This window comes from Camelus ferus, chromosome 6, assembly GCF_009834535.1.
Source record: "Camelus ferus isolate YT-003-E chromosome 6, BCGSAC_Cfer_1.0, whole genome shotgun sequence".
NCBI lineage: Eukaryota > Metazoa > Chordata > Mammalia > Artiodactyla > Camelidae > Camelus > Camelus ferus.
The window spans coordinates 12,491,320-12,511,865 of record NC_045701.1 but is presented as its reverse complement, the minus strand read 5'-3'; the positions used below and the strand labels follow the sequence as shown (position 1 = coordinate 12,511,865).

Sequence of the window (20,546 nt, the reverse complement as noted above, 5' to 3'; positions counted from 1 at the left end):
CTCAGCCTTAAAAAGAGATTTCCACCCCTTACGTAGTCCTTCCTCATTTTCTTCCTCCTTCCAACCTTCAAAGAATTTGTCATTCACTTATTGCTTTTGTTTATATCTTTACCACATTTGTGTGTTGTAACTTAGTTTTCTTTCTGTCTTTTGTAACATGTATGCATTTAAAAGTTCATTTTCCACTCAGCACACTTCAGCTGCATCATACAAGTTTTGCTGTATGTGCTTTTATTGTTGTTGAGGTAGAATTATGAAATGATCCAGTGATTAATGTTTTGACTCATTAGTTACTTACAAGGGTTTTCATTAATCTTCCAAAGATAAGGGCTTTATTTTTGTTACTGCGTTGTATTCAGAGGACCTGGACTGTACATTCAGTCTTGGTATTTAATTGAGGATTGTTTCATGGTTTAGTTCTTGATGAACTTTGTAGATATTGCATGTGAGCTTTTTCTGAGTCCATAAGTTTTGGAACTTCTATATTCCTGATAAATTGTTTCTTTCCACTTTTGCTAGTAATCCTATTAATCTCTTAAATGCTTCTTCCTTAAAAATATTCTGTGTGATGATAATACAGCTACACTAAATTAGGTTAATATCTTCCATGATAGAAGTTTTTGTTGCCCTTTCTTTAAATCTTAATGTGTTTTGTGTGTAGCTCATAAGCAACAGATAGCTTAATTTTGAAATTCAGTCTAAGAATTTGTCTTTGTCCAGGTTAATTCAGTTTACATTTATCATAATAAATTTGAGCTTAGTTCTATTACTTTTAAAAAACTTACTGTCTCTCCTTTTTACTTTATTTCTTTTCTAGGCTTCTATTATGTAGATTTTTTTCTTTATTTTCCCTGTTTTCCATTAAATAAATTAATCTATACTATTTACTTTAATATAGTAGGTATATTTTTCAAGGCTTAATAAAAATACTTTTCAGATTATAAAGTTGATCAATAATTCTGTCCTAAAAAAATATATAAAGGTCTGAAAATGCTTAGGCTCTGATTACTACCCTCAACGCTCACGTTGGTAGAAGACAAGTCTAAATGTCATGTCTGAAAACCCCAAGTGCTCAGCCCAGGAGTTTAACACATCACAAGCACACCACTTAGATTTCCACAGAATTCACTTTTGTAATTGTGTCATTAATTTCCTTTATGTATTTTTTTTGGACACCTGGTGAATCTATTTCTTTTGAGCTCTTCTACATAGTTAAAAAAAACCCAAAAATTTCTAACACTTACCCAGTAGGCTCTATCACCTTAGTCTGCTAGGTTGCCAGGTCAGTTTTCCAATATGCAGAGAGAGCATACTAATATTTCTAGAGGGTTGTTGGGAGATTGAAATGAGGTAACAAATAAAAAGCACTTCAAACATTTTGGACACATAAGTAGGTAGTAAATATTAGTTATTTTTATTATTAACTGCTTTCACCACACAACTTTCCATGGCTCCATGATTGTCTTTCTTGGCTGTGCAAGAGAACACTAGGATGGGTTCCCTTTAAGAGGGATGGTCCCCCCACCTTCTCCCTTCGCTATATAACATCCTATCCCATCTTCCTACTCTTTCTTGGCTTCTGTCAGAAGATTTATAAGAACTCAGTCTCTGCCCCAACTGGAAAGAATTAGGCTTTCCACATTACAATCTCCAAAATTTCCCTTACTGGAGAAATTCACATTACCTCTTATGGTTGATAAATTACTCACCTCACACCACTTTCATTATTTCTATATATATTTTTTTCATTGAAAGTTTGAATTGGAGAAAAACCAGTACTTACAGTTTATGACAAATTTATCCTAATTTGTTATCAGATCAAGTTCCATGTTGTATATTGGCGTGGAACCACATTGTACTCTGGAGTGCATATCCTATATTGTCCTTTCCTTAAATCAAATCATCTATTTTGCTATTGTTTTGTCTTCTTTATTTGGACTCAACCTATAAGTTACTTAGGTCAATGGTAATTGGTATCTATTATAAAACAATATGAGTGAAAACAAATTACTTGCTGTCTTCCATGGATAGACACATAACTTTTAGTCTCTGCACTTCCTGCTACAAAAAAATTTACCTGAGTAGTTTTAGCTTCTACAGTCAATCTTACGTAATGATTAGTTTGAGAAAATCTGTCATGAAATTATGTCTGTTTTTTCCACTTAGGAACTTATTCTATCATTGTTCTGTCTTCATATTTATAACAAATTTCAAAGACCACATTGTACCTAATCTTTGCTGTGCAAACCTTTCTGATGCTTTTGTCCATAAATAGCAAGGTGATACCTAGAGGACAGTAAATAGATTGTTTTTTTTTTTTCTAAAAAGCACACATCAAGTACACAGAATACACTTGAAAAAAGCTTATTTTTTTCTCAGAATTATCAAAATGTGATTATTTTTGAGTATAGGAAAGATATGGTTTGCATAATCCTGCAAGCAAAGCCCACAGGATGAAGAGAAAAATAGAACTTCCTTAGTTAACTCACTGGTTAACATAGGAGGGGAAAAAAAGAGAAAAGGTATATGGCACATGGAGGCAGACAAGCTTTGCTCCTGTTGTAAGTGTGAACAGTTGGTAGACTGGCATTTTGGTGGCCCCAGAATGCTGGTAATTGTTCTTGGCAGGAGGCCTGATTGCTTTATTTCTCAGACTTCTTGTAATTTCCCCATATAGTTATCAATAGAAAAGGCAATTCATTCCCTTCCAGTGTCCAAATTGTTCAAAAAGTGACATATTAGGGTGACTCACTTTAAATTCATTTCTCAGTGCAGGAATTTTTAACAAAATATATGTCTAAAACACGAGCATCTTCCCTTTTGTGGTCTGTAGGTTGTACTGGGCTACGTAAAGGCTTATCTCCGTGAAAGTGTTCCATACTCTCATTGTTGCAGATTAAAGCAGTGTCTAAACACAATAAAATTTGCCTTATTTTCTAGAATCACTTCAGTAATATAAAAATAATTTTGAGGCGTTTTCTTCATTTTACTTCATTGCAAAAATCTGATATCCTGGCTATGAACGAAAAAATACTGGAAGAACGTGCGTCAAACCATACCTAACTTTGAAAAATTAAATTATGTTTTATTTTTTCTCCTTTAGTGTTTTATTAGTTTATACATTACTTTTGCAAGGAGCATATATTTTCTTATCAGAACATACATACATTTTAGAAAATAACATATGTTTGTAGAAGATTTGAAAAGTTTAGAAACACTTAAAATAGATTAGCAGTAAGTCTTCCAAACTGCTGAATCCACTCTGTCCTTTGGTCCTAATTCTAGTAATTAGGACTCTGCTTATTCTTTGGACCACCTTCTCCATGCATCTGGTACCTGGTTTACTGAGACCAGAGACTCTTTTGATAACATACCCAGTCCCCATCCTTTCACATCAGCTTGCATGCTATTAGCCGCACCTAATTATTTCTGCCTGTTCTAAATGTGTGTATGTGTGTATATGTATATATATTTTTCTCTTTCTTTTAATCCAGCTCCTAAAGGTGAGTTATAGACTTCCATTTCCAGTGGTCCATGACTAATTTTAGGCTTTCCCTTTGCTTTCTTCTGCTTTATTTTTACTCAGTCGCCCCTTATCCTGTCTTTGTCTTATTCCACAAAAACTCCATACTCTACATCTTTATAATCCTAATTGATCTGGTCTTATTTTACTGCTAAAAATACACCTTCTTTCCCCCAAGGTGCAGTATTCCCTCGAGACATAAGAATCTCCCTCTTAGGAGATACACTTTTACATGCTTTCCTTAGCTGTTCATTTCCTGACCATCATTCCATCTGGTGCTTTGCTGGAGTAAGAAATATTTTCATATGCCATTTATGTTAGAGTAGTTTTCAGCTTTGATAAACATGGTTCCATATTCCAAAAATCAAGAATGAGAAAAACTCATATTGTTTCCTTTCGACTGGGGATGTATAACCTGTAGTGAACTACCTAGTGTATTTCTCCAGCTTCTATAGCTTTTAAATGTGAGTGCTTATTTCAGTGCCCCATTCAACTGATTTTCAGTATGCTGTCTAGTGAATTTTCCATGTTTCTTATCTTTTGAAATTAGCTTCACTCTTTTTTCATGAAATGGACCATGCCTCTTACCAAACCAAACCAAACCAAACATTTCAATGAAAGCTTCTCAGCTGTCTGTTCAGAACTGTCTTTTGCTTGTTTTCCTTCAGCATGTTTAATTTGTAGCAGGCATTTCTTATATTTATTACTCCCACTATAGCCCAAGGATTTAGAGAACTGACTATATATCACTTGAGTTCAGTAAAAAGAAGATGGACATAGGAGATTAGAGAAAATATATTAATCATTTCCTTAATCTTAAATTATGCAGATACATCCATGTTCAAAAACCACACCTTGCCAACTCTGCTAAGTTAATCTGTATTTCTCGCTTTTCCTGTGTTCAAAAACAGACTTTTGTTATTTTCCTACCCAGTGTTCCATTGCATTAGAATTATTTTTCCCCTACTAAGATGAACGAGTTATGAGACTATAAATATACCTAAATTCCGTTCTCATTTTTTAGTTAAAGCAAAAATTCTCTCTCTTACACACACACACCCTACCTCACAGCCCCCTAGCCCCTCAGCTCAGTTAGAACATGAAACTGTCTATGAAGAGCTGATGGTAAATCTGTTATGTCAAGAATCATTCATTTCACTTTGATGAGATTGAATATCACTCTGCTAGGCAGTAAAAAGAAGACAAAGATGAAATACGTACTTGTAATTATAAAATAACTCTTAGAAGTTCTTTTCAAGACAGGACATCTTCATTATGGAATGAAACCAAGGAGTTTATTGACTCAGACTCTCTTTATTGAAAAATGATGGATCCACTTGTTCTGTCTATATCAACCCTAATAAGGAGGTCTTCTGTTTGAGTAATTCCCATATTTTGAACATACTGTTGCTCTGTGGACTCACTTGAAATACAAAGAGCTTTGACCAGATGCTCATATGGCAGTAGGACTGGATCTTGCTGTACAAAAATGAGAAAAAGTCATAGTAAAGTTCAACTTCCTGGTAGGAAACCTCCATGTACCATTACTAGACATATTCTGGGGACTTATCAGCTAGACTTCTGCAGGATTTATGAAAATAACCATTCATTATGCATCAGGTAGTTGTGGGAAATAAGTCACCTGCATAGTGGGTTAGGAGAAGCAAACAGAAAGACTCATCTAAGCAAGTCACCACTAATACTTAGTATTTATTTAGAGTTTGAAGACTTTGGAATACATTTGTTACCATCGCACAGTTTGGTCTTCAATACAATATAGTAGATAGGTAGAGCAGGCAAGTGTGGATTAGATCATTTAAGTCTCTTTGTAGATTAATACTTTTAAGTAACAACATTCATTCATTTCACACGAAAAATGTATTGTACCCTTGCTGTGCCCAGGGACAGGGACAGGCACTGTTTAGGCATATGGAAGGCAGCTCCTGCCTCACAAAGCCCACTGCAAAGGTTGTGTGATAGGGCCTGTGCCAGGGAACTCAGGTCTGTTTCCTCCTCCCACCAATGGCTTCAATGTGCTTTTAAAAATTATCTCCCTTCTAAGTATAAATCATCACGGGAGAGGCTCTCATTTAACCCTTATCCACCACTAATGCTTTCTTATGAATTAGTTGATGAGCTCCTTCTGAAGGGATAGGGGAAGAAAGCAGTCCCCTGCTGAAAGATCTGTAGAAGTGTGCTTTGGGACTGGGGAGGGGTGTAGTGTTTGAGAGGGTGCAGAATCAGGAAGGAGAGGCCTGGGTAGGATACAAAAGAGGGGTGAGGATGTTTCTAGAGGGTTAAAGTCAGCGTTGAGAATATTTTCTATTACTTCATAATTCCACTAAGAACCAACTTAAACCAAGAATAGCAATAATTTCCTTCTCTTTTAATTGAAGTTTAGTTGATTTATGATATTTTAGGCACACAGCAAAGTGATTCATTTATATATATATATATATATATATATATATATATATATATATATATATATATATATGTTCTTTATCAGATTATTTTCCATTATAGGTTATTACAAGATATTGAATATAATTCCCTGTGCTATACAGTAGGTCCTTGTTGTTACCTATTTTATATCTAGTAGTGTGTATATGTTAATCCCAAACTACTAGTTTATCCACCCCTTTCCCCTCTGGTAAACATAAGTTTGTTTTCTATGTCTGTGAGACAATTTCTGTTTGTAAAGAAGTCCATTTGTATCCTTTTTTTTTTTTAGATTTTACATGTAAGTGATATCCTATGATATTTGTCTTTCTCTTTCTCACTTACTTCACTTAGTATGATCATCTCTAGGTCTATCCATCTTGCTGCAAATGGCACTATTTCATTCCTTTTTATGGCTGAGTACTGTTATATTGTGTGTGTGAATACCACATCTTTATCCATTCATCTGGTGATGGACACTTAAGTTTGTTTCTATGCCTTGGCTATTGTAAACAGTGCTGCAGTGAACACTGGGGAGCGTGTATATTTTCAAATTAGAGTTTTCTCTAGATATATGCTCAGAAATGGGATTGCTGAATCATATGATAACTCTATTTTTAGCTTTTTTAAGGAACCTGTGTACTGTCCTGCATAGTGGCTGCACCAATTTACATTCCCACCAATAGTGTAGGAGGGTTCCTTTCTCTCCATACCCTCTCCAGCATTTATTATTTGTAAACTTTTTGATGATGGCCATTCTGACCTGTGTGAGGTGAGACCTCATTGTAGTTTTGATTTGCATTTCTTTAGTAATTAGCGGTGTTGAGCATTATTTTCCTGGGCCTGTTGGCCATCTGAATGTCTTCTTTGGAGAACTGTCTATTTATATCATCTGTCCATTATTTTGATTGTTTTTTTTTATATTGAGCTATATGAGTTGTTTGTATATTTTGGAAATTAATACCTTGTTGGGTTCATCATGTGCAAATATTTTCTCCCATTCCATAGGCGGTTTTTTCATTCTTACTTTTTTCAATTCATGTTTCCTGATCTCCTGTCTCAAGCCAGAGACAAGGTTAGGCACTGAGGATTGATACAGCAGTGAGCACGCTGTTCATCATCCCTGCCTTGATGGAGTTCACAGGATAGAGGGACGTAGGCATTATCAAGTTACCAGAGCTCTCTGCTGCTAAAAGAAGCCTACGCAGCAGTAGAATCCAGTCTTACCTGAACATCAGAGAGTTTTCATGCTCAGATAACTGAATTGGGCCCTAGAACACTGGCCCAGTGGAATTAATATGATGACCGTTACTACTGAAATCAGCAACCAAGGGGTTCCCTCAAAAGCACATTTTCACGAAAAAGTGGTAAAATGGTTTGCTTTATGTTCAGATTCTCCAGGTTAACTGATACGGCTTGCACTGGTAACTTCTCTCATCTTTGCAGAAAATACATGTCTTCAAGAAGACTTTGCAGGCATTGATCTACCCCATGTCCTCCACCACCCCACACAATTTTGAGGTCTGGACAGCTACAACACCTACCTACTGTTACGAGTGTGAAGGGCTCCTGTGGGGCATCGCCCGGCAAGGCATGAAGTGTCTGGAGTGTGGAGTGAAGTGCCACGAAAAGTGTCAGGACCTCCTAAATGCTGACTGTTTGCAGAGTAAGTACACGCTGAGGCTGAAGAAGTGGTTGTGCAGAGCCTGCCTTCAGCCTGCATATTTTCAGCTCTTGCTAATTCTCAGCAAATCCTACCCATTTCCCTCCTAATGCTCCCCCAGAGATACACACACTGCCCATCAAGTCTCATGGCTGATGGTGTGTTCCTACAGTGGTGAACTCAACACCTTCCGATTCCCCAGAATGATTGCCTGGAGTTCAGCTGCACTCAGACCAAGTAGAAAAGTTCCAGGTGACTTCCAGTCTGTTTTCAGCCTTGTCTCGTGACAGCCTTATGTGGTAAGTTGGCATATGTAAAGTCGTGTCCCTCAAACAGGGGTTGAGGCACACCCTGGTCATTGCAGCAACTGGAATTCTTTTCCAAACCTATCTGATGGCTGCCTGAAGGAGCTATGCTTTTCTGCAGCCCCTGGAATTGGGAGGTCTTGTGTGTCAAAGACACGTCGGACTTACCAGAAAAGTGACCTTGAGCAAGTTTTTCTAACTTCTCAGGGCTTCATTTTCTTCCACCAAATAAACAGGAATAATACAGTTTACTTCAGTGGGGTTTTTTTAGATTAAATGAAATAGTTTATCCTAAGAGTCTGGCACACAGTAGATGCTCAGTGAATACTAATGACCTTCCCCATTCTTTTACATTTCTGAATAGGTAGATGTCACTTTGACTTTTATGACAGGTTATCTTAAATTTTCCATTTCCAAAAACAAAAAAAATCCTTTATACTGATATACTTTATCTTAGGTCCAGAAATGCAAAAACATCACACTGTAAAATACATATTCTGACTTTCAACTGCTAGATTTGTTTGGTTGTGTCTGCTGACCTTAAATAGCTAAAAAAACTCACTGCCAAAGAAATTTATTTAAACATGGATTTTAATTTTCACATAATGTATTTATTCACATCTAAATATTGTACCCTCTGTTTGTTATTTATGTGAATGCAGTCAATGCAAAGTGCAGGAGTTGCCTGAAATTGAGGAGGGCAGGGGAAAACATCAAAATAAAAATTAAATCAGAAATGCTGCCACAGCTGGCTCTTGTAGTAATGGTCACACACATTCTACACTTTGCTCTATCTGGTTAGAATTCTTCCAACACAGTCAGATCAGATTGAGATTGTTAATGGTAATGCATGTGTTTTTTAAAAGCAAAATAGTGCCTCTTTTTTGAAAAATAGAGATATATTTGGGAAAGACTACTTGGAATGGGGATTGACACAGTGTTACTTAGCCAATTTACTTGCAAAATCTCATAACACAATTAAAATTCAGGCCACCTGGGTGAAAAGAATTGTGAACAGGCATCTTAAGAAATAATCATACTGGGGCAGTGACATTTTGAGAAAAAACGTGTAGGAAATGTATTGCCATCTAGAAACAAATGGCTTGAATCCATTAAAGAAAAATTGATGCAGATCACATCTAATGAGCTCAATCTTTCAGTCCTTTAGAGAAGAGAGATGCCACCCATTCATTAAACTTTAGAAACATTTTCATAGTCTGTTTCCATTTCTTAAGACAGCAAGCATTATTTGATACTGGTTAAATAAATCAGGCAAGTTTTTCATTGAAGTAATTCATTAAAATGCACATGTAAATTGCAAGAATCAAAAATAGTGCAGAAAAATGAGGGTAGGTTTCTATGCCTCAGGAAGGGGACATTTTCCTTAGTAACACCTTACTTTTCCCTAAAACCCATACTGTCACATTGAACAGAAAGAGATTTTGGTAGCATATGAATACAACTTTACCACTTTCCACAGTAACTGTCAATACAATTGAAAAATTTTCCTACAAAATTGGTGACATTTTCTTCAGAAATTTTTCTTTTCATTGCTTTAAGCAAGAAGTTTGCAATGGTAACACCTTATGTGAAATAGTTCCTCCTATACTGAAACAGAAACAAAAGAAAATAAAAAGAGAAATCAGCATTGGAAATATAGCTAATGTAGTGTCCTGTAAACGTAAGGAGGTTCTGTGATTTCCTTCTCAGAATGTCATCATTCAGTTTCTGTTGGAACACCTACAGAGAAAAGTTAACACCTTGGCAAGCAGCTTAATTTATACTAGAAAATTCTAGCTTATGAATTAAAATTTGAACCAAGTCCTGCCTTTTGGCAGCTTCTATCCTTTAAGCCAGATCTTGTCTCTGGAGAAAATATTTAATAAATTGACTTCTATTGTATATGATAGCTTTTCAAATACTTGAAGGTAATCATCTTTAGATATCTAGAACTCATATTATCTTGCTAATTCTTTTCTGAAGACAGTGCAGCCTTTCAATATACATACACATATGCTCAGAATAAAACAAGAAAAAAGAAGTTTACAGTTGAGTGGCAGAGGGTGAGTATGCCTTACATAATGTCACAGAGGTAACCTATGCAAAAAAGCAAGGGAGATCAGTGTATTTTTTTCATAGTCTTTAGCTACTTGAGAAAGATCTGGCTTCTAATCCTGTCACTTGTAGAATATTATAAAACCTCTCTGAGCACTTTTTTTCCCCATATGTGCGAAAAGAGTTAATAAACTTGTGAATGCCCTCCAGCTAAAGACCGCCAGGAACATACCTTTGGTTTCAAAAGTTCGGGTTATTAACTTTTGCTTTGTTGGAGAATGTACACCAGGGTGAACCACAGGGTGTCTCAGTGAAAGGGTGTTAGAAAGCACAGGATTCCTCTGGATCGGGCGTTGTCTGGAAGTGAGGGCAATTCCATGATGGTGTATATTTTAAAAAAATCTTTTCTACCAGGAGAGCAGACGAGAGTGAGGCTGATAGCTATACTTACTAAAGAAAGAGCAGTCACTCAGTTCAGTCAGGAGAAGGGATGTTTGGTGTATTGTGGTTGTACGGTGACCTTGTTTTCATCAGCAGTTAAGAAAAATGATGAAGTGGGCTCGTTTGTCTTGCTTTAAGAGGGTCTGTGTGTGAAATTGGTGTCCTGCGAGATTGCTAACACCCAGCTGGAGAGCCACTTAGCCTAGTTGTGAGCGCCTGGCTGGCTTCCGACCACAGTGTCAACCAGTCATGTCAGCCAGGTTTCCAGGTGTCAGAGGTTATTTTAAAAAAGAGAAATCTTGTGTTTGTTTTCTTTTTGTTTGTTTTTAAGTGATGTGAAGAAATCTGTGTAGCTAAGAGTGGTAAGACCAAAAAGATCTTTTCTCTTCCATCTCTCCCTTGCTTTCTTCTTTTTCCTACATAGTAAAAATGTTTTTGTAATTGGGCCCCCCCCCTTTTTTTACGATTAATTTGTTTTCCTAATCCCTATACATCATTTTGGAAATGACTGGGGAGTCTTGAGAAAGTGAGTATCAACAAAATGTTCATGAGATACTGTAGCTTTGACATACAGTTGAAAGAGTGCATTCCTGATTTTGCCCTTTTTGGTAGGCAGAGATTTCTAAACTTGTTCTAAAAGTTTGTATTTCCTAAAGGTTGGGTGATTGAATGTGGTGGGGTTGGTATGGGTGGAGGGAAGGGAACAATTGTTTTTGCTGGTTTGGGGCTGTGAGCTTACTGACGGCGAAGTCACTTTCTAGAAGGTGGCAGTTCCTTGAAAGGAGGCTACCTGCCCACGTTCTCCCACTGTCGGTGACGGGGCCACGTACAGAAGTGGGAGATGATTCTATGCTAGATCTGTGTTCCTCCAATTACCCTTTTGCTGAACTCCAGTCCTTTGTTGTTTGTGAGAAATCGTGTGGTGTTTGTGGCTTTGACCTTACAAGAAAAAGGAGGCAGCTGACTTGAAGACGGGGGAGTTGTAGATTTGTACCTTGAAAGATTGAAGGCATGTTAAAAAAGGAGGGTTAAGATTATCCTGGTTGTAAAGCAGCTAAAGGGAAAGGGTAGGAAATGCCAACTATGTGCCCACCTACATGATTTCATGGGAAAGAAAAACAGAGGCATCAAAGGCAGGTCCACCTACATGACTTTACTGAGATAGAAAAGAAAAGCAATGAAATTTCTCGTGCTCGACACTCTTAGGGAGACACACGGCCCAGTGTCAGACTTCCCAGGTTTGCTAACCACCTGCTCACTCTGGATTCACCAGCTTCAAATGCAGGCAAGCATTTATGCATGTTCATAGTAAATAATAATAATAGCTATGATTAGGATTATTGCTATAATTAGGATTATTTTTCTCAGTCTCTTTGCTCTCTGTTGTCTTTTATGTTCAAGCACATCATTGGCGCCCATCTAGCATTAGCTTGTGCAGACACGTGAAATTTAGATGCTTTGGGTAATGAATACAAATTAAAGAAAAATGAAGAGTTCTGGTTAATTGGCTGTCCTATTAAATTAAGTGAAAAAAGAACCATGTAGGGAAAGTTTGCCTCTGTCTAAGGTTGAATTCTCTTGCAGTTTTGTTATACATAATTGTTTTGTTGGATCTGTCAGTCAGGTGTTTTTAATGGTAACAGAGATGCATCCCCTTTGGATACGGTAATACTCTTTACAAAGTGCTTTCACTGTATAATCTCTTTTGATCTCATTTATTGTTGATCTCTGGTTGGCATGCAACTGTATTTCAGTGAAGCTGATAGATGTGCTACACACTTTGAAGGAAGACTAGTGTAAATACAAATCTTTCTATCCCTGAATAAGCCTGAAGGAAAATAAGCCTAAAGAGTTGGAAATTCACAACAAATTGAAAACATTTAAGAAATAGTTTTATTAGAAAAATAAGATATGTGGGTTCAATAAGTAACCAGGCAATGAAAAGTAGTTGTAGATGAGTGACAGAAATTACGAATTTGCCTTTGTATCCCTGAACTAAATAAATCTAATTTGAATCATTTTCTTTGGATCAAAAATATAAAAGTAGAACTTTTAAAAAGCTACATATCTTTCTAAGTGAAATTTTGCCCTTTATGGGAACATAGATGGACTTGGAAGGCAATATGCTAAGTGAAACAGGTCAAAGAAAGACAACTACTGTATTAATATCACTTATATATGGAATCTAAAGTTACAACAAACTAGTGAATGTAACAACAACAAGAAAACAGATTCACAGAGAGAACAAACCAGTGGTTACCGGGGGGAAAGGAAAAGGAGGAGGGGGCAAGAGAGGGGTAGGAGAATAAGAGCTAGAAACTATTAGGTATAAACAAACCACAAGGATATTGTACACGCAGGGGATACAGCCAGTATTTTATAATAACTGTAAATGGAGTATAACTTCTGGGAAAAAAAGCAGAGAAGGAGATCTGGCATTTTCTTCATTCACCTCTGCTGTTTGACTTGTTTCAAGGAACATACTTTTGCCACTGTAGCTCAGAAGGAAAATCCAATAAAGCATATTTTTAGAAATGTAGAAGGAAAAAAGAAAGCTGATGACACTAAATAAATAAATAAATAAATAGCTACATATCTTTTCTAGAAAGAGCAGATAAGAGACTCAAACATAAGTTGGCTATTTCACAACACAGGGGTCTGTCTGTTGTCTGTACATATCAGAGTAGATGCTCCAAAGTCAAGAGTGTTGGTGAAGGCTTTCAAAGCCAATTGTCAGGCTTTTCTAATGAATTTTTTAAAAGAATTCAAGAGTCAGTCATTAAGTACAGAGATTTGATTTCTTCGGAAGAAAAATCTCTTGACATTTCAGCCTTGAATTTGGGAGTTATTGCTGGACTGAGCATGTATTCTGTGGGTGGTGGTCAGTTGGCTCTTCCAGAATTTAGAAAAATGACGCAAAATACATTATAAACTCTTGGAGCTTTAACACTCTGCTAGAGCTTTGACGGCATTAATAGCCACAGCCATAATAGTTGTTTAGAAATTTGGGGGAAGTCGGCATTTTTATAACACTTCTAACCCTTGGCACGTTCTTAAGATGGCCTTTACAAATCAGACTTCTGAGGCAATTTGAATCTTGCAGATGACTTTCACACAACTGCTGTCCTTTCTATTCAATGAATAAGCTAATACTTGAAGTAAAATGTTAGGTGGGGAGTCGCAGCTACATGGCCTAAGCTAATTTTGCTTCATAAAAATTATGCATTTTGGAGTTAAGCCATTATTGATGAATTACAAACATGCTTAGTTGCTTGAGGGTACACAATTCACAGCTGTCCTAGGGCATGTTTCAGCAGATGACTAGGGCATTTAGAATGTCCTTTCAAATTACATCTTAAATGGAGTACAGTAATTTTTACTATTCTTTTAAAAATATGGTTTAACTCCTCAAAGTTTAAAACAGAAAAGATAGACAGGGTAACTGTTCTTCCTACCACTAGAATATTCATCTCTTAAATGAAGATTTTCACCAATCACTGCTGTCAAATTTTATATGTATTTATTATAAAGGGGAGTGATAGTTGACCTTTCCTTTTCTGATCAACTTTTAAATTGAGCATAAGATTCACAGAATTAGATTCAAAGATTACTGAGGCTATCCTTTGTGGTGGGAATTGTACAGATAAATTATCACATTCACTCTTTAAACATTTTATGAGATATTATTATGCCTATTTCAGAAATATATTTCAAAAAGTATAATACGGGTTGGACAATATTTAGAGTCATGTAGGTAAAAAATTACAATTCCTATAAAGACAAGTTTTCTTATTTTCACTGCATCTCAGTTGCTTCTGTGCCAAAAAAAAAAAAAAAAAAAAAAAAGGTTTCAGTGGTGGCATTTCCCACAGACCCTAATATGTGGGCTTTTGCTTTCCTACTTCAAACTCAGTAAGGGATTATGAGAATTACAATTAAGGCCCACTATTCTTGGAATATTGAGTAACCCAGAGGCCACACAGAGCACCAGGACTGTCTGGCTGGCAGTCAGAGAAGGCAAGGGACCCCAGAGTTGGCTTTTGGAAATCCTTCACTGCCAGGATTTGTGTTATACACAAAAATGCCCAGAAAGTTGAGACTAATCTTAAAAAATAATGTCCTAGAAATCAAAAAAGGGTTTTGAGTGGAAAGTAAAAATTCAGCCTGTTTAAAGCTATGGCCACATCATAAAATGAAGAGTTCAAGTCTGTGGTCCATGAGGTACTTGAGAGGTCATCTAGCCCAGTGGTTTCCAAATCCATTTTAAATAGCAGAATCACTTTTATTCCAAGTAAAACCTTACCCTACATTTCAATATAACAAATAGTGGTGGTCATTTATTTTGCAAGGAAAAAAATGTAAGCTTTTCATTATAAATCTCATCAATACAAATAATTAGGTGCTTTAGATGAACACAAGTGTTTGAAATAATGACTTTCAAATGACATTTGCCATTTCATTTTCAGGAGGCAGGCAGGGTGGCTGCCATATTCATTCAGTCTGTTTCTCAGTTTTGTTTTGGTTACCCATTGAGTAAATACCAGTGGTATATATAACACATTTGATTGTGTACATTCTTTTTGGTTTTGAAATTTGCTTTTGAAAATTCAGACCCAATATTTGCACAGCCGTGACTCAGTTCAATAATTCAGCTGAAAAAAACTGGGATCATTGAAGTCCATTTACTTGCCACTAACACAAGGGTGGGTTGTTCTAAATCTCCACCTAGTGCTTATTCTCTTGATATTTTGTGAAAAAGCCACCCTGCCTGCCTCCTGAAAATGAAAGCATTCATTCATTCTCATGTTCTCCTTTTCTTTTCCCCCTCCCTCTCTTGGACCATCAAAAAGTAACTTCATGTATACTTACATCACCATTGATTTTTCTATTATAGGAGCAGCTGAAAAGAGTTCTAAGCATGGTGCAGAAGACAAGACTCAGACCATTATCACGGCTATGAAAGAAAGAATGAAGATCAGGGAGAAAAACAGGCCAGAGGTATTTGAAGTCATTCAGGAAATGTTTCAGATTTCTAAAGAAGATTTTGTGCAGTACACAAAGGCGGCCAAACAGAGTGTCCTGGACGGGACATCTAAGTGGTCAGCAAAAATAACCATTACAGGTAAAAATAAGTCTTTACAAAATTTTTTTAGTCCACAATGAAATTTTTCTATGTCTTAGAAATCACTGCTAATAATAGTTACAGGTTAAAGAAAGAGTAGAATTTTTCAGTCTTGTCAATATTGACAAGAAATCTAATTTAGACTTCAAATTTCTAAATATATGCTAGATAATTGAAGTAACTTCAGTCTGTGTCTTATTCTCATCAGAAGCTCTCCCAGAGGAAGAAAGTTCTGTTTTCCATTATGTTCATCAACATCCTTCAGTTACAGGAGCATAATTCTGTTGCTGCCTGCCACTGACGAATGACAAGGGAGGCCAGGAATCTCTTCAGTCAGTTTTTCTTAATGCGAAAAGAAATACCGTTTTGCTTACTCTGGGAATCGATGTCCTTCATCCATTTGATCCTTGAGTCAAGGCAGTTTGAGTTTAGTGATGTCTAGTAATTTGAACTTCTGAAGTTGCTTGTAGCAGTAACAGCAAGTGCGTATGTTACCATGCTAGTATTTACCAAGCCTCTTCACTTACTCACACTGTATTCACAAGGCAAAGTAAAGATGCTTTTTGCACTGAGTTGAGTTGATCAATACTGACAGCAAACCCATAACTAGATAAATACATAGCAAATCACAGACCTTTGAATTCCATTGGGTCATTTCCTTCTTGTATGTACATTCTCATTTCTCTATACATGTTTACAGTAATATATACGAGTAAATCGCTAATATGTATATGTGTATATACGTATATAGCTACTATTTATTACAGGCAAAGAGTGTATTAGTCAAAGGAAGGCTTTAATATTCAGTGACTCATTCTTTTATTAAACATTTTTTTAAGTCCTGTGCTTTATAAGAATGAAAGCAGTGGGGATGTATCTGCAAATCCCGGGGACAAAGTAATAGAAACTGTTTCCTTTATTACCATTTTTTGGCTGCTGAGTAAATCTTTATATTAAAAGCGTTAATTTGGTTTGTTTCAGTGGTTTCTGCACAAGGCTTGCAGGCAAAGGACAAAACAGGGTCAAGTGACCCCTATGTTACAGTTCAAGTTGGAAAGAACAAAAGAAGGACTAAAACCATTTTTGGAAACTTGAATCCAGTATGGGATGAGAAGTTTTATTTGTAAGTATATAATGTGCAACTATTACAAATGCTAAAATATTTGAGAAAAATGTTAAGACAGGTGTGCAAAATACATAAGCAATAATTAGCTTATATCTTAATTGTGTTAATTAGATTAAGAAAATTTAATTCTATGCAGAAATTACAAAAAGTGAAACTAATATTATGACTTCACTTAGTAGTCTCATGATGCTTGTTATTCTTCATCTTCGGAAGCAAGTGAATAAAAAGAATACTCCAAAATGTGGCACGGCTGGGGTGACTTTACAGGGAAAAAAGATGACAACATGGTCTGTAACTGGAATTGACCCAGCATAGCAAGGAATTGACAGGCTTGATCCAGCAGTATCTTGACATCTGAAGATTTATGACTAAAGGCAGTAGAAGGACTTTGGGTGTCAGCTGACCCATCACGCGTACACCAGCCTGTATTGATGAAATGCTTGATGGTAACTTTGAAAACCTCTCATTTTCTGTGAGGTCATTTATTTTTAAGCTTCTTGTATCTTGTACCAGACCACAAGAAATCATTTTTTTTTCTGTCGAGGGTTCTTTTCTTTCCCTCACTCCTCCTTAGAGAGAGATAAGATGACACCCAATTACCGTTTGGTAGAAATGAAAATCCCTATGCGTTGAAAGGCGGACTGTTCTTTTTCTTTCCTCCTTTCTTTGTTAATGGTTTAAACATGAATCTCATTAACATGCTAAAAAGTAAGCAAACCCAACACATACAGTCTTGTTTGGGAATGTGGACAGTAGTGTATATGAAATAGAGAGTTTCCTGTGTATATTGGCTAGTGAGGGGAGTGCTAAGAAAAGGGTTGGAAAATCAACGGGAATCAAACAACAGTGAGTGCCATAGAAAGAACTGGGAGATTGGGATGATTACGCCTTTCAGATTGCTGGGAAAAACCTGTATTAATATCTCTTTGTTTATTAACAGAGGACAAGAAATCGATTCATAGTCATAAATTCTTACTCCTAACGCAGTCAAGTACATGAATAAAGCAGGATAAGGACCACAAAGGGGAAGGACAGGGACTGTGACAAAGTTGAGAGCAAGTGACTCAGTAAAGAGACAACTTCCATCTCTGTGTGATCATGCAAATACAATGCGGCTAAAGCTTCTGATTTCTTAGGGGGATATGGAAATTTGAACGTTTAAAAATGGCTTTATTATGGTATAATTTAAAAAAAACAAAGTCTATGTATTTAAAATGTACAATTTAAGTTTTGACATGTGAATATTCCCATGAAACCACCACCATAGACAAGAAAATGAGCTTATCTATCACCCCAAAAAGGTTCTTCATGTCTCATTGTTGCCACCCCTCCTGACTCCCCAGAAGATAGTCACTGATTTGCTTTATAATGCTATAGAATATTTTTTATTTTTCATTTCTAGAATTTTATATAAATAGATTGTATAGTATGTGTCCTTCTCTTGCGTGGTTCCTTTTATTCAGCACAGTTATTTTGAGATCCATCCATGTGTAGGGTTTAGCAATAATTCATTTCTTTTTATTGCTATGTAGCATTTTCACTGTATTAAAATAGTAACTGTTTATGCAGTCACCTTTGGCCATTTAGTTTGTCTCTAGTCTTTAACTGTTACAAAGTAAAGCTGTTAGGAACACTTGTGTACAAATATTTGTATGGACATAAGTTTACATTTCTCTTGAATAAGTACCTAAGAGTAGAATGGCTGGAACATATATTAGGAGTGTGTTTAATTTTTAAGACTCTTCCCAGATGATTGTACTGGTTTACGTTTTCACACCAATGTATGGAAGTTCCAGGTCTTAAATATCCTTCCAACACTTGGTAAAGCCAGCCTTTTACATTTTAGCCATTCTAATACATGTGTAGTGTTATAGTGGTTGTATTTTGCATTTCTCTAGTGACTGATGATTTGGAGCATCTTGTAATGTGTTTATGTGCTATCCATACCTGGTTACTGTCCAAATTAGTTTTTACTTACTTACCTGTCCAAATATTTTGCCCATTTTTATTGTTTTTGAATTTTTATACAAGGTTTTTATATTTTACATTGAGGTCGACTATACATTTTGAGATGATTTTTTAATGTGGTGTAAGTTATAGACCCCAAGTTCATTATTCTGGGTATGGATACCCAGTGGTTCCTGAACCATTTTTGAGAGCACTATTCTTTCTCTACTAAGCTGTTTTTGCACCTCTGATAAACTTCAGCTCTCAGTATTGATATGTGTGGAGCACTTTCTGCATTGTTCACTGTGATCTCTTTATCTATATGTCAGTACCACACAGTCTTTTTTTTTTAATGCACAATCTTGATTACTATAGCTTTACTTCTTAAAATCAGCTAGTGTTAAGTTCTCCAACTTTTTCTTTTTTTTCAAAGTTTTATCTATTTTAGAATCTTTGAATTTTTCTGTGAATTTTTAATCACTTTATCATCACACACACACACGTGCGCACACACACACGTGCACACACACACACACACAGCCTGATACAGTTTTGATTGCCTTAGCTAAGACTTCCAGTATAATGCCAGGTGAAAGTGATAAGAGCAGACATCTGGCCTTGTTCCCATTCTTAGATGGAAGCTGTTCCTTTCTTGATTAACTATGATATTAGCTGTAGCCTTATTGTAGATGCCACTTTTCCAGTTAAGACAGCATCTTCTATTTCCAGTACACCGGAAAGTTTTGATCAGAAACTGATGCTGTATTTTGTTTAGTGCTTTTATTGCATCTTTTGAGATTATCATATGATTCTGAATGTCATTTTCAACATCTATTTTAGAAGACACTGTTCCATTGTCTTTAAGTTTGCATTTTTTTCTTCTTTTCAATGAGAAATCTGTTGTTACCCTCTTTTTCTGTTCCTCTGTATGTATCTTTTTCCTCCCATAATTGCCTTGGAGTTTATATTTTCCTTACTCATGTGCATAGTTTTATTATGATGTGCCGTGTTGTAATTGTCTTTGTGTTTCTGGTACTTAGGGTTTATTGAGCTACTTGGGCCTGTAAGTCTGCAGTTTTCTTTAAAATTAGGAAAATTTTGGCCATTATTCCTTTAGCTATTCCTTCTGCCCTTTTATTTTGGAGATTTCACTTAGACATATATTTGGCATCTTGAAGTTGTCCCCAGTCCACTAATGCTCTGTTTGTTCATTTTCTATCTCTCCCCTCCCTCACCCACCCCTCTTTTCTGTTTCACTTTAAATTATTTCAATTACTATGTGTTTAAATTCACTAACCTTTTCTTCTGTAATGTCTAATCTACTGTTAATCCAAGCCATTGTCTTTTTATCTCAGATATTTTAGTTTCCATGTCAGGAAGTTCAAATTGGGTCTTGGCATCTTTCATGCCTCCACTTAACTTTTTTTTTTTTAATGAAGGTTTTATATGGAGGGCAAGAGTCTTAAGGTCACAGGAGAACTGAGAAGGTATAATGGTTTCCCATATGCCTGCCATCCCCACGTGTGCTTTGTCTTGCTGTATTATCACCGTCTCCCACCAGGATGGGGAGTATATTGTTAACACTGATAAATCTACATTGACACATTATAATCACCCAAAGTCTGCAGTTTACATCACATTTCTTTTAGTGATTTACATCCTGTTTGGACAAATGTATGATGACGTGTATCCATCATTATGGTATCATATAGAGTATTTTCACTGCCTTAAAAATCCTCTGTGCTTCACCTGTTAATTCTTCCTCCCTCCCCAAATCCCTTGCAACCACTGATCTTTTTACTGTCTCCGTAGTTTTGCCTTTTCTACAGTGTCATATGGTAAGAATCATAAAGTATGTAGCCTTTCCAGATTGACTTTATTTTCATTTAGTCATATGCATCCAAGGTTCCTCCGTGTCTTTT

General features: G+C 36.2%; 1 protein-coding gene across 1 annotated transcript in view; it reads left to right on the top strand.

Annotated features, from left to right (window-relative positions):
• UNC13C (unc-13 homolog C) overlaps window positions 1-20,546 on the top strand; it is a 638,789-nt gene that overhangs the window by 343,081 nt on the left and 275,162 nt on the right. The window contains exons 16-18 of the mRNA XM_032481154.1: window positions 7,412-7,631; window positions 15,324-15,551; window positions 16,533-16,674. Of these exons, the coding sequence (XP_032337045.1) occupies window positions 7,412-7,631; window positions 15,324-15,551; window positions 16,533-16,674 (590 nt within the window). The remainder of the gene's footprint in view (window positions 1-7,411; window positions 7,632-15,323; window positions 15,552-16,532; window positions 16,675-20,546) is intronic.